The sequence below is a fragment of the Littorina saxatilis genome, linkage group LG3, assembly GCF_037325665.1.
Source record: "Littorina saxatilis isolate snail1 linkage group LG3, US_GU_Lsax_2.0, whole genome shotgun sequence".
NCBI lineage: Eukaryota > Metazoa > Mollusca > Gastropoda > Littorinimorpha > Littorinidae > Littorina > Littorina saxatilis.
The window spans coordinates 43,387,270-43,402,269 of NC_090247.1; the positions used below are offsets into that span (position 1 = coordinate 43,387,270).

The following is a 15,000-nucleotide window of genomic DNA, read 5'->3' on the forward strand; positions in this document are numbered from 1 at the left end:
CGTGCAGTGGCAGACGACAGGAAAGAGCGGAGAAGATGCCTGGGATGGTGGCATTTCGCAGACGATGGTCTGTGGGATCCGATGACCTTGTTGTGCCCGCATCGTTTCTTTTCATCTTGCACACAGCATGGTGAGTTAGGTCATTATTTCACTAACCCCTGCATTGATTGCCTTCCTGGTCCACTGCCGGGCGGGAATAAAAAAACGTGGACGGAGTGGGGGGAAGGGGAGGGGGTTTGTGTTGTGTGTGATTGTGAATGGAGTCGATGAACCTTGGTCGATGGTAGGATTGTTGGTTCTGTGTGTATACTGTTGTGTTCATCCTCGTAGCAACTGTTACACTGCAGTAGCAACATACTCTCCAGTGCATACAGGTGTTCGTACCTGATACTGTCTTCTGTCGTCTGCTAATTAATTTTCCCATTCAACGTGGTGTTGGTTTCTTTGGCCAAGCTTTGTAATATCCCGTTCAAGCCCAGCCCGCATCAGGCACGAACGGTGCCATGTAGGAAATGATTGCGCAAGAATGAGATGGTGGGTGTGGGGGGTATTGATGGATTGGCGTAGATAAGCAGCTGAGATGGGTTATTGTATTTGTCTATCTAGAACCGCTCGATCTGTAGTGGAACCAAAGGGTATAAACTTACCAAGTGTTGTGTTTTTGAGTTTCCACACCTGGGAAACTGTGTCTGCTGAGAGCAGTACTGAAGCTATGTTTACATTTTCATACTTTAGTTTTAAGTTATGACAGAAGTTCAAAGTATGCACAGAGACTATTATGCCAAGGTAATGAGATTAACTAGATTTTCTTGTCAAGTTCAAGTCATAAATTAGGTGACCTGAATAAGGACATCTGTTGATTTTGTTCCCTGTAAAAAGTGGTTCTCATGCAAGTGACAATGTCTCACATCTCTTTTTGCTGTTCAATTTTTACAGTGAAGTTTAATGCAAACCAAAAGATTTGTATGAAAAAGAATACATGGAATTAATTGTAACTCCGGCTTTACAGTTAATTGATCTTAAACATTCTTATGCGCTGCATCAGCCTTTACTTTTCTTCTAGTGGCACATGGGATTTGCCGCTCAGATAGATACATTTTAACTGACAAGATCGCGTTCCTGTTAACAATGTGGCTAAAATTCCAAGAATTCAGTGAGGCAACATGATACAAGTATGAAGGGGTGTAGCCCTTTTGTTTCTTTACAGGGAATCATGGCTGCGTGGGCTGTAACAATTACAAGCGTTTGCCCTGATTTGGTTGAGTGGGTTTCTCTGAATTGCCCAAGGACCTGTCTGTGTCGCACTCTAACTTTAACATGAAGTGTGCGTGCTGATTGTACCAAATTAAACCCTCACAGCTATTTTTTTTAGCCTGTGCTGTGTATACCATGTAATTTGTGGTCCTACGAGTGAGTCTGTGTGTTTCAGATAATAAGTTAAATCTGACGCTGTGGTTAGATATGTTGTAGTCAGAGGTGCTTGCATCTAAGTTAACTGCCCTTAAATTCAGTCCCCAAGATTTGATAAGCTTCTCGTGTGATGTCACTTTGATGATATTTTTTTCATATCAGGCCTGAAAGTGGCGAGTATTTTACTCGCCATGGCAAGTAGAAACATGTAACTGGCGAGTAGGAATGTTCATGGACTCGCGAAATGCGAGTAAAGTTGCTGAAACAAATTGTTGGTTTGGCTAGTAAAGTTTGCTCTCTGGCTAGTAAATTTTGAGAATCACTAGCCAAAGGCGAGTACACCATTTGTTGAACTTTCAGGGCTGCATATTTTCTCATTTTTGTAGACAAGGAAAATTATTTTGATACACCCTTTTCTGGGTTTTGAAGTGTTCAGTTTTAGGTGGTTCACATAAGGAAATTTCCTTATTTTGGTCGTCAGTGACAAATTATACTGACTATTCAATTCCTAACAGATGGACAGTAAATGAAAAGTTGCCTTGCTGGGGTAGGATTGAGTAAGAGGCACTTGACACTGTTTTGTGGTGAAAAAGAAAACAGTGGGTGTCTGGCAACACTTTCTATGATACCTCTCTATACTACATGTGTGCTTGAGCCAGTATTGCATTCAAACAAACACTGGCATCTATTTATACTAGCAGGTGAAAGTAAATAATTATGGGATGGTCACCTGATCCCTTCACAGACACATGATACATGTACTGGTTTGTCACGGAGAGGAAGAAACTGTGAGTGTGAGGGCCCTGCCCTCTTATACTTCAAAGAGCATAGGGTGGTGTAAGCATCACAGGCACATGTAACAATGTGTGTGTGTGGAGCTGGGGGGGGGGGGGGGGGGGGAGAGAATCAGGTTCTCTAAATGTCAGCGGTGAGATGTTAAAACCTGCTACTTGCTGTCAAAGAATAGGTAGACTGGCGAAAGGCCCGTGGCATGTGCCTGTGGACTCAGTATAATGATGTGTCCAATTCTGTCAGTGGCATGTACAGGTCTGTGTAATAAACCGGTGTCGTTTGTATGTGGATTCAGTATACACGTGTATACACTCTTTTAAAAAAAAGTTAAGGATCACTTTTTTACAAGCACGCCACACAAAACAGACAAGACCGAATTCTTTCATTTTTTAAAATTATATAATTGAACAACCAAGGAGTAATGACAAACAAAGCAAAGATCGAACGCAGCAGCGACAATTTAGCTAGAGTGTGTCAAACGTGACAACCCTCGAAAATGGAATTCACAACAATGTGAATCGGTGTCAATAACGCGTGTGCCCTCCGTCGTGTGCCAGTCATTCAACACATCGTTGGCGCATGGAGTGGATCAGGTTGCATATGAATGCTCTGGGAACTCCATTCCACTCCTGCTGGAGCCATTGCAGCAGTTGACCCAGATTGGCAGGAGGAGGGTGATGTTGCTGTACCCGACGACAAAGCTCGTCCCACATGACTGTGCTCTATGACTATGGGGTTCAGGTCCGGGCTGTTGGCTGGCCACAGCATCCTGTTGACCCTGGCCTGCTGGATGAAGGTGTTTACAGCTTCAGAGCGATGGGGAGGTGCGTTGTCATCCTGAAGAACCGCACGAGGGCCGATCGCTTGGAGGGCTGGAACGACCAGGGGTTGCAGGATCTCATTCTGGTAGCGGACACCGGTCAAGTTGCCCACTACATGGTACAGAAGTGTCCTTAGACGTGTGCTGATCTCTCCCCAGACCATCACAGAGCCTCCGCCAAAACGCTGTCTCCAGAACAGCGCCTTCTCTGAAGCGCTCTCCGCGACGCCTCCACACTCGGATGCGACCATCAGCAGGTTCCAAGCAAAAGCGGGACTCATCTGTAAACAACACCTGAGCCCACTGCTGACGTTGCCACCTCACATGTTGAGTGCACCAGGCTCGGCGAGCTGCTCGGTGATTAGCAGTCAGGGTTGTTCCGCGGACTGGACGCCTTGCACGCAAGCCAAAGTTGTGTAAGCGGTTTCGGATCGTCTGACCACTATCAACAGTGTTGGTAGTAGCTTGTAGGCGTTGCCTAATGTTGTTTGCCGTAGCCATTCTTTGTTGAATGGCCTGCCTCTGAATGAAGCGATCCTCTCTTTGTGTGGTGACTCTGGGCCGACCAGAACGTTGTCGCTCCTGCACTCTTCCAGTTGCGTGGAATCTCTGTTTTAGTCTGATGATGACAGAGGGAGCCACTGCAAGCCTCTGGGCCACTTGCCTGGCAGCAACACCGTCTTGTAGCCATCCTATTGCCCTTCGACTTCTTCTATCCAAATCGCTCAGTTTTCTTCGTGGGGGCATGTTGCTACTGTGCATAATTGTGTCAGCGTGTCAACCTTTAAACACAAGCTGGTGAGCGATGTTCATAGCCAGGACCCTGTTGTAGCACGTGCATCACAACCTTTTGCCCTGGCATGCGTTCCACAAATTTCATGGGGCTATAAAAAACACCCTTTTTCTTCCAAAATGCAGAAGCTTTTGAGAAGTCCCACAAAGGGAAATAACTCTGCCTGCCAAACAAAATTCTAGGTCAAGACTCATTGTTCATTTGTTAATTCAAACACATTAATCTTTTAATTATTATGTCGATGTTTAATTTTTTGGCAATTTTTTATAATATTAGATCTGTTTTTTCAACCGATCCTTAACTTTTTTTGAAGAGTGTATATATATATCAACGTATGCGCCTCTGCCACGGGACAGACACACCTCTGGCTTTCTTATTGCGGTGACAGAGTGAGGGGACTCACTTTCGTGTGCCTGTAGGTTATTTTATCCTCCCCAAATTAATGCCATGTGTCTGTGTATTCAGTATACACATCAATTTATTGTGTGCGCCTGTGCCATATATATGGGACTGAAAGACCTTCCTGCGGTGACAGACAAGGCCGAATGACTTGCAGGCTGAAGAGGTCCCCCTGGGTGTGAGAAGCCAGGACTAGTTATTGCCAAGTGTTCCTCCCGCTCCCTCCCCAATCCCGATCTGAGTGGGACCTTCTGTCACTCTCTGCAGACATAGAGAGAGAGAGAGAGAGAGAGAGAGAGAGAGAGAGAGAGAGAGAGAGAGAGAGAGAGAGAGAGAGAGAGAGAGAGAGAGAGAGACAGACAGACAGAGAGAGAGAGAGAGAGAGAGAGAGAGAGAGAGAGAGAGAGTTGCATTGACTCGATTAGTCTCACAATATATATATCGATGGTAAATCGAGAGAGAGAGAGAGAGAGATTTGGGGAGAGAGATGGTATTGCCTTACACAAGTTACAATGTATCTTTGCTAAATCAGATTCAGAGAGAGAGAGAGTGGGGGGGGGGGGGGGGAGAGAGAGAGAGAAAGAGAGAGAAAGAATTGCGAGATTCCATTCTGGAGAAGTGACTTGCTGTACGACTCTCGACGACATGACGGATTTCAAAGCTATCAGTATCAGGTTGATAACAGCAGGCAAACACATCGGTTGTGTCAAAGGAAATATTCCCCAGAGAGATTCGAGTACGAGCTGATTTAGTGATGATATATCTCGCGCTTGGACACACTGAGATATAGAGAATATACATGGCTTGCTGTGTCGTACCAGATTTACACAAGTTGCTTTTTACATTTAGTCAAATTTTGATTAAATGTTTCAACATAGAGGGGGAATCGAAACGAGGGTCGTGGTGTATGTGTGTATGTGTGTCTGTGTGTGTGTGTGTGTGTAGAATCGCTGTAGAGCGATTCAGAGTAAACTACTGGACCGATATTTATGAAATTTTACATGAGAGTTCCTGGGCATGATATCCCCAGACGATTTCTTCATATTTTCGATAAATGTCTTTGATGACGTCATATCCGGCTTTTTGTAAAAGTTGAGGCGGCACTGTCACACCCTCATTTTTCAATCAAATTGATTGAAATTTTGGCCAAGCAATGTTCGACGAAGGCCGGACTTTGGTATTGCATTTCAGCTTACAGGCTTAAAAATTAATTGATAATTTTGGTCATTAAAAATCTGAAAAACGATCCAAAAACAATTTCATCTTATTTGTAATTATTTGCTGATTCCAAAAACATATAAATATGTTATATTCGGATTAAAAACAAGCTTTGAAAATTAAAAATATAAAAATTATGAATATGATTAAAATTAAATTTCCAAAATCGATTTATAAACAATTTCATCTTATTCCTTGTGGGTTCCTGATTCCAAAAACATATAGATGTGATATGTTTGGATTAAAAACATGCTCAGAACAAGCGGTGGACAGATATTACGAGTATACGGTCTTGTGGGAAAAATGCAGTGCGTTCAGTTTCATTCTGTGAGTTCGACTGAGCTTGACAAAATGTTGTATTTTCGCCTTACGCGACTTGTTAAAATATTGAACAGGTCCCTGCCAGACTAGCTTGACACGACCTCATTTACATGATATACACACGGGTGGTTTGAACGGATATCTCATGAGTGCTCACACAAAACCTGGCTAAGCTAGGCTCAACGTAGGGGAAGGGCTCCTAATATGGACCACTTTTTGTTTTATGCTGATAACTAGCTTGTTTTCTTGCGAAGAAGTTTCATTTTGTGTTTGGTAGTCCTTCTCTCTTAGGTTAATCGTTAGGCCTAATTAGAGTGAAATAGCTTTGATAGACATTCAGCAAAAATTAAATACATAAAAATTCACAAAGTGAAGCGGCCTTCACGAATCACTGTCAAAAGCCCCCTATACTTCAAAATAACATGATACAACTTAGTGTGCAAGTCAGACTAATTCAAATATGCTTTAGATTTATCTGTTTCGGGTTGATGAGACCATTATTTGAAGCACACCAGGAAACTAAAGAAGCATATCAAAAACAGAGTAAAAATAAGTGAAATTATCAACTTCCACAAAAAGAAGACAATTTGATATATTTTTTTGAAATCTCGAGGGCTAGTTATAGGTTATTTTCAGCAAGCTTCCTAATGAATTAATGAAAATAGCCTTTAATTTTTTATTTTCGTCGATTTGTTGAAGGTGGTCCATATTAGGGGACTCACACATACTTTGAGATTTTGCTATTATTTTTTGTTTGCAGTGGAAACTCAGGGTCAAAACTGCTAACATGTAACAAATACGGTCTTAGCTGTCATATATAGCAATTTTTGTGTGATAAAAGCTTTGGCTGTGGACAGAAACGAGTTCGCTTTAGGCGTCAAATTTAGAGGGAACGCTGCCAAAAGTGAAAAAAAGAGAAAAGGCCTAACGGTTTTGAGGTTTGTGTTTCTGCAACTGTTTTGACATGTGCAAATTATCCAGGGAGGGTGAATACAGCGAATGAAATTGTTTTTAGCGCTCTAGCGCCGTTAGTTTGTCAGATCAAGAGGTGGTCCATATTAAGAGCCAGTCCATATTAGGAGCCCTTCCCCTACTATATGCGTAATACTGAATGTTTTGTTTTGTCTGTAACTTTAACGTTCCAGTAACTAACATCTCTTGTATTTTGATTCCTTTTACAGAGTTGACTAAGATAGTGTTATTTGCTTTGTCCTTTGGGCCGGAACTGGAGGCCCAACTATTATAGCTATAGGGACAGAGCAGAGTAGTGTGTAAAAAAAACCAATAGATCTGCTGGCTGCTACAGCTGCGTGACATGCGATCGATTCTCGCTCAGTGAGTGGGGGTTGAACCCCACATCAGTATTACTGCTATATTTATCTTTTTATGCTTTCGTTCGATACATGGTCGCTCACCTGTTTCCCTTACGTTCATCACAGTCAGTGTACTGAGCTCACATGATTGTGTGTTTGGAACTTCATTCAAAAGCAGAAACTAAAGCCAGCGATGAAATGTGGTTTATAAGCAAGCAGACAGACACAACAATAGAAAAACAAAACAAGAATCACACATTTACACGTACATGCGGATGTACGCAAGCACACACACACGCAACCCACACACACACACACACACACACACACACACACACACACACACGTACAAGTACACGTACACACACATGTGATGAAGGTGAGGTTAAGCTTTCAAACGGGTCGTGGCGAGCTGTTTCATTCATACGTGTGTAAATCGGTTCAAACTTCGAGCTGTTTTGTTCATGAATTCAAGTGTAAATCGGTACAGGGTGAAGCGAGCCGTTTCATTCATGTGTTAACAAGATTCAAATGGTAGCGATCTGTTTCATTCATACAGTGTTATTAACCGTCCCGAAGAAAGAACAAGTCGCGTAAGGCGAAATTACTACATTTAGTCAAGCTGTGGAACTCACAGAATGAAACTGAACGCACTGCATTTTTTCACAATGACCGTAGTCCGCCGCTTGTGCAAAACAGAGTGAAACTGACGAGCCTGTTTAGCGCGGTAGTGGTTTCGCTGTGCTGCATAGCACGCTTTTCTGTGCCTCTCTTCGTTTTAACTTTCCGAGCGTGTTTTTAATCCAAACATATCATATCTATATGTTTTTGGAATCAGGAACCGACAAGGAATAAGATGAAATTGTTTTTAAATCGATTTCGGAAATTTAATTTTGATCATAATTTTTATATTTTTAATTTTCAGAGCTTGTTTTTAATCCAAATATAACATATGTATATGTTTTGGGAATCAGAAAATGACGAAGAATAATGTGCGTTCGTGATTATTATTTTGTTGTTTGCTTGGATGTGTGTGCCTTGTGTGTGTGTGTGTGTGTGTGTGTGTGTGTGTGTGTCTTGTCTGTCTGGATGTGTATAAACACACACACACACACACACACACACACACACACACACACACACACACACACACACACACACACTGACTAATTAAGTACAATTCTCTGCAGAATCTGATGCACAGGTCTACATGTAGAAGCTAGGACCCAAAACCTACAGCGAAAAACAAACAAACAAGTTTTTCCGAAGACGAAATGGCATGTACTCTTAATACCACAGTCATAAGAAACAGTAATCGGCGTCTTGACATTGCTAGCCTGCGGGTGTGTTTAAATGGATCTCCGGAGGATTGCATGCACTAAGAAGTTGGTACCCACAAGGAAAACAACAACAACACCCAACACTTTTTTGAAGCCGGAATGGTTAGAGGACATGTACACCTATAACTATACAATTATCACCTGACATAAGAACCAGTACTCCGAGATTTCTTTATCTTTCTTTTTTCTTATTTGCACAAGCCTGCAGGTGTGTTTGAAAAAGTCTCTTGAAAATCAGATGCATCAAATTTAGAACCCTCAGCGGTATAAAAAAAAAAAAAACTTTAAAAAAAAGCCACGTTTCAACAAAATCCATTTTTTTGCAGCCGGAAGGGCCAGGGTGCAAAAGAAACAGTACACCCCCCCCCCTTTTTTTTGTAACAACAGCCTGCAGGTGTGTTTGATTGGGTCTCCGAAGAATCACATGCACCAAGAATTCAGATCCCATAGTGATAACACACTTTTCTCCTCGAGAAAACGAAAAAATCAGTGTGCAGCATTATTGTACTCATATAACTACAGTCATAAGAAACAGTAGTCGGCGCTTTTTAATTTGTTTTTATACGAGCCTGCAGGTGTGTTTAATTATGTCTCCGGAGAAGTGACACCATGGCGGCGTTATTGACCGCTGGGCCAAGAGACACTGTACCCGTGTCTTGCCAGAGCGGTGCGTGTGGGGTTCCAACACCTCGAGGCGGCAAAGCCGTGGCAATTGTTGTTGCAGGGATCGATAACTGTGTTGGCTGCATAATGCCCAGCTAGCTTGGTACAGTAGGGGCCAACACCTAACCGTACTAATTACAGCAGCACTGGGTTGTACTGTACCTGGTACTGACGTTTCCCTTTTTACATTTAGTCAAGTTTTGACTAAATGTTTTAACATACACGGGGAATCGAGACGAGGGCCCGGGTGTGGTCTGTGTCTGTGTGTATTTGTAGAGCGTTTCAGAGAAGACTATTGGACCGATCTTCATGAAACTTCACATGAAAGTTCCTGGGTATGATATCCCCAGACGTGTTTTTCATTTTTCCGATAAATGTCTTTCATGACGTCATATCCGGCTTTTTATGAAAGTTGAGGCGGCACTGTCACGCCATCATTTTTATAAGCAAATTGATTGACATTTTGGTGAAGCAATCTTCGACGCACGCACACACACTCAATCACACACTAACACACACACACACATACACACACACACACACACACACACACACACACACATATACACACACACTCAATCACACACTAACACACACACACACACACACACACACACACATCGTTCCAAACACCAGATGGTATTTACCAGCACGCACCACAAATGCCTCAAGGAACACACGGACCGGGGTAGATCTGAGGCAAGATATTCAGCACAGATGGTAAACATATGCTGTACGCAACCTGTTGTCATCGAATCGAAAGGGTGGAAGCAAGGGAATTATTTTTACTGACTAAACTCCGAGAATAGGATAGGATTGTATGCAAATAAGAGTGCTCTATGCTGTGGGCGAAAACGACAACGCCTGTATAGTAGTGATAGTAGTGATGTCTCATCGCAGCAAGAGCAGTAAGATATATGTTACACAGCAATACTGACGGTTGTGTGTTTGTTTTATTTTCTGAGACCAGGAACAGAGGGACCGAAAGCGTTTGATCAAATGGTTTATTGAAATGTGTGGGTCACTTTCACGAGCTTTTGTTTGATGACGAATACGTTAGCGACAGATTGTCGTAACAATGTGTGCGCGCGCGTGTGTGTGTGTGTGTGTGTGTTTGTGTGTGTGTGTGTGTTTGTGTGGTCTGGTTGTGTGTGTGTGTGTGTGTGTGTGTGTGTGTGTGTGTGTGTGTGGGGGTGTGTGGTCTGGGTTCGGGTGTACGGGGTGGGGGTGTGTGCACGATGGCGAAGGTATGATTTCTTTGGCAGGTAAATCTGTTCAGCACACATGTATTTGTGATACACGCATGAGCGTAGTTCCCATTCAGAAAGTAAGATAAGTATAGAATTCAGACACAGCAGCGATGAAGACTGATGTGGTAATTTGGCGAAAGTCCCACTCCTTTACGCAAAATGTTTGCTCCATTTTAGAGTCTAGAATGGTGAACCAATTTTCTCCAGACCACTGGACCAGATTCGTAAAGCTAGACAAAGGGGCGAAGGGAAGACGATAGAAAGCTTTTATCCTCTTCCCTTTCAAAGGGGCAATTTTGTTATCGCAGAAATCCTAAGGCCATTTGGGGGCTACTGTTCTGCGGTACTCTGCAGAAAAGGGTCTGAGGAAATCCATTGACGCGGGGGTCTAGAATGGGAACATATCTATGTCTTGTACAGTACTTGCACTTTGACTTCTGTGGCCTATGGTAGAAAATGGCACAATTGTCCAGTTGCGTCGAAAAGCTTGTTTCTCTTCTTCAGCATCTTTTTCAGCCGATACATTTCAGGAAGTAGAGCACACCCTAAAGGCGGTCCTTAAATTCAGCCCCAAGTCGACTTCGCGAAGACTTCGCGAAGTCTTTTTACCGAAAACTCAGTGCTAAAACTCCATGCGAAGAGCTTCGCAAAGTATACTTCGCGTAGTCGACTTCGCCCAGTTAAGGCCAGGCTTAAAGGCGGTCCTTCATTGAGCCCGAAGTCGACTTCGCCCAGTTAAGGCCAGGCTTAAAGGCGGTCCTTCATTGAGCCCGAAGTCGACTTCGCGAAGACTACGCGAAGTCTTTTTACCGAAAACTCAGCGCTGAAGCTCCGTGCGGCCAGCTGCGCCAAGTATACTTCCCGTAGTCGACTTCGCCCAGTTAACACACCGGTGACACTGTGACGGTTCCCCTACGCTTTGTGTTCGGTGCCCTGACCCTTTGTGTTCGGTTCCCACTCGGTTCCCACACGCCAAAATTCGCGGACAAAACATCCATTTATGGTAGTATTACGCAATGTTGCTCTCTGAGAATGGTCTTGTTAGATCTGTGAGTGTTTACACTACATGCCTAGGTGCTGTTGGATTGAAGGTTTTTGATATTTTAGCCGTTATTAGGTAGAATGCCTTCCACTTTACTGCAAAACTGCATAATTCGTAGCATCGGCAAGAAATATCCTACCAAAAAATGCCTGCTTGGAACTGTCGTTGGTCCAGCAAAAAGTTCAACATGTCTGTAGCAGACAGCCCAAGTTTCAAGATTGTAGGGCCATCCAAACAGCCGTAATAATAAAAACAACAAAAGTAGTCAGTGAAATTGGCTGTGTTCGGTCCCCACACACTTTTGTGACGTAGGCGTGACGGTTCCCATAATTCATTGTGTCGGTCCCCACTTTCTGTGTCGGACCCCACTTTCGACCTAATTTCTCTGTGACGGACCCCACAACCAGCCTATTTTGTGTCGGTCCCCACACCTTCTTGGATTTATGACTTGCCGGTTACTTGTATCATTGTATTCATTGAATCTAATTGTCTCGGAGTTATTTTTCAGCAAAAACCGGCAAGGCAGCACCTTTTGTGATACCAAGTAAGTCAGATGACATCAGTATGTGTGTGTGTGTGTGTGTGTGTGTGTGTGTGTGTGTGTGTGTGTGTGTGTGTGTGTGTGTGTATGTGTGAGAGAGAGAGAGAGAGAGAGAGAGTGAGAGAGAGAGAGAGATTGACACCTTTCCAGATCACTGACTCCGGTTATGCGACACTACCGCGAGCGTCACTACCGCGTGTCACACTACGGCGAGTACGACACTACCGCGTGTAACACTACCGCGTGTCACACTACCGCGAGTACGACACTACCGCGAGTATAACACTGCCGCGTGTCACACTACCGCGCGTACCACAACCGCGAGTACCATAACCGTAGAGAGAACGCATGCAAACTTACTTCTTGTGAGTTTGTGTTCTAACGGCTTTGATTGGAAGCAACCCATTCCAGGGCCGGACTAGGCGAAGAGGAGGGGGGGGGTTGCCAGTGGTGGCCCAGGGGGATGTCCCCCCTGGCGGCAGGGGCGGATCAGTTCATTTTATGACTGGTTTTTTTCAAAAGTATATTGTGAAGATATGGGTGTGAAGGCGCGAAGCGCCGAGCCGACGGCGCGAAGCGCCTAGCTTCCTGGGGGGGTCCGGGGGCATGCCCCCCCGGAAAATTTTGAAAAAAAGGATGCAAAATGGTGCAATCTGGTGCATTCTGAGGATGATCATTACCAGTTTCAGGCAGCAGATTTTGTCACTGATTAATACCCCAAAAATTGAAACTCAATGTAAAATAAAGAAATGCATACCTCATTCAATATTTTTATTTTTTGGCTGGGGGGGGGGGGTCCGGAAACCCTAGAACCCACCCCCCCCCTCGTTGTGGGGGTCAGGGGGCGAAGCCCCCTGAAGCTGACGGGTAGGTCATATTCTGAGATAGGAAAATGGTTGCTCCTTGCATGAAACGGCATAAAATAAGCAATAATACAAAAAAAATTAAATAAGTAAGGTACATGTTTAGGCTAGGGGGGGGGTTGCGCAACCCCCATAACCCCCCCGGTAATCCGGCCCTGCATTCTATATGTATTCTGATAGTGTGTTCTGATCGTTTTGAGTTCTTGGTTAGCATGACAAACATTGAATTAGTGTTCAGAGAACAGACCAGGCCTTTTTGTTTTATATTTCAAGGAAACATTTCAACCTTTGCCTTCAGCCATGGAAGTCATAAAATGACACGCGGTAATGTTATACTCGCGGTAGTGTGACACGCGGTAGTGTTATACTCGCAGTAGTGTCGTACTCGCGGTAGTGTCGTACTCGCGGTAAGTTCTGTTTCCGTACCCGCGACAGCGGCAGCGACAAAAGAAAACGCGCGCAAACGCGTGACGTGTTTCCGTACTTGCGTTTTAAACATGCGGTAAAATCTGTAAACTCCCGCGTTGCCGCGCGACAACGCGAAAAAATCGCTCCAGGACCCTTTCAAAAAAATCGCGTCGCTTGCCGCTTGTCGCGCCGCTAACGCGTCGCGCGTGTGGAAACACTCCTGGTCATTTTCTATGTGCTTGATTTTCGTCGCACCGCTGGAAAAACGCTATCGCGGGTACGGAAACACAACTTTAGTGTGAGACGCGGTAGTGGTACTCGCGGTAGTGACGCTCGCGGTAGTGACCAGCACCCGATCACTCCACATAAACGCTGGTTCTGGTTGCATTGTGCCGCTGACATACAGCTAATAGGATTTTTACACCCCCGGTATAGGGGTGTGTATAGGTTTCACTCGATGTGTTTGTGTTCGCAAGTAGATCTCAAGAATGAACGGACCGATCGTCACCAAACTTGGTGAACAGGTTCTATACATTCCTGAGACGGTCCTTACAAAAATTGGGACCAGTCAAACACACGGTTAGGGAGTTATTGGTGGATTAAAATTATACAAGGCCTGGTATAGACGGACACCCCCGTTGGTCAAAGGGAAATAACCATTCTCACTGCCACCAACTGAGAAGGTTATTTCCCTTTGACGGGGGTGTAGTTCCTATCGGAGGAATTTCTTGTTTTAATCCTTTTGTGGTATTGCTGATGATGCTGAACATGTATTTTACTAGTTTACCAATATGTATCTTTGACCCTGATAGCCTACGAAAACGGAGCAATCATGGCCCAACATTGGCCCAATGCTGAATTTATTGGCGCGGTGTTGAGCCTTAGTCGGGCCGTTGTCGTAGGCTGTCAGGGTTTATGTAGCCTTGTTCCATTGTATTCTGACTGTCATAAAGTAATTAATTTTAAGAGAAAGCAGTCATGAACACAAGGAGCTGGGAAAAGTTGCCTCTTACAACAAGCGTGGATAAAGACACATACTTGACACAGGCAAGTACTCTTTTTTTTTTTCAATCACCACTAGAAGTCCCTGGGCAGCATTTTGCTCTGAAAACTGAATCTCACATACGACAGGTGGATCTTTTATTTTAAAAATGTGCCAAATTGCATATCTCCAAGGCCGTAAGACTAAGAGTAGATATTGGGAAGGCCAGTTCAAGAAGGTGTGGGTGGATCAACACATAATTTGCTGGTATACTGGGAACCGTCCCAGAGATAAATAATGTTATATATTATTTGTGGCATAAACTAATAAAGTTAGTCTCTCTCTCTCTCTCTCTCTCTCTCTCTCTCTCTCTCTCTCTCTCTCTCTCTCTCTCTCTCTCTCTCTCTCTCTCTCACACACACATACACACACATACTGATGTCATCTGACTTACTTGGTATCACAAAAGGTGCTGCCTTGCCGGTTGTTGCTGAAAAATAACTCCGAGACAATTAGATTCAATGAATACAATGATACAAGTAACCGGCAAGTCATAAATCCAAGAAGGTGTGGGGACCGACACAAAATAGGCTGGTTGTGGGGTCCGTCACAGAGAAATTAGGTCGAAAGTGGGGTCCGACACAGAAAGTGGGGACCGACACAATGAATTATGGGAACCGTCACGCCTACGTCACAAAAGTGTGTGGGGACCGAACACAGCCAATTTCACTGACTACTTTTGTTGTTTTTATTATTACGGCTGTTTGGATGGCCCTACAATCTTGAAACTTGGGCTGTCTGCTACAGACATGTTGAACTTTTTGCTGGACCAACGACAGTTCCAA

General features: G+C 44.0%; 1 protein-coding gene across 3 annotated transcripts in view; it reads left to right on the forward strand.

The window, feature by feature from the left end:
- Positions 1 to 15,000, forward strand: part of LOC138962446 (diacylglycerol lipase-alpha-like) — a 115,235-nt gene that overhangs the window by 201 nt on the left and 100,034 nt on the right. For all 3 annotated transcript variants that reach the window (XM_070334256.1, XM_070334257.1, XM_070334258.1), the window contains exon 1: positions 1 to 130. This exon is cut by the window's left edge and continues 201 nt beyond it. In XM_070334256.1, coding sequence (XP_070190357.1) covers positions 36 to 130 — 95 coding nt within the window. In that variant the 5' untranslated portion in view covers positions 1 to 35. The remainder of the gene's footprint in view (positions 131 to 15,000) is intronic.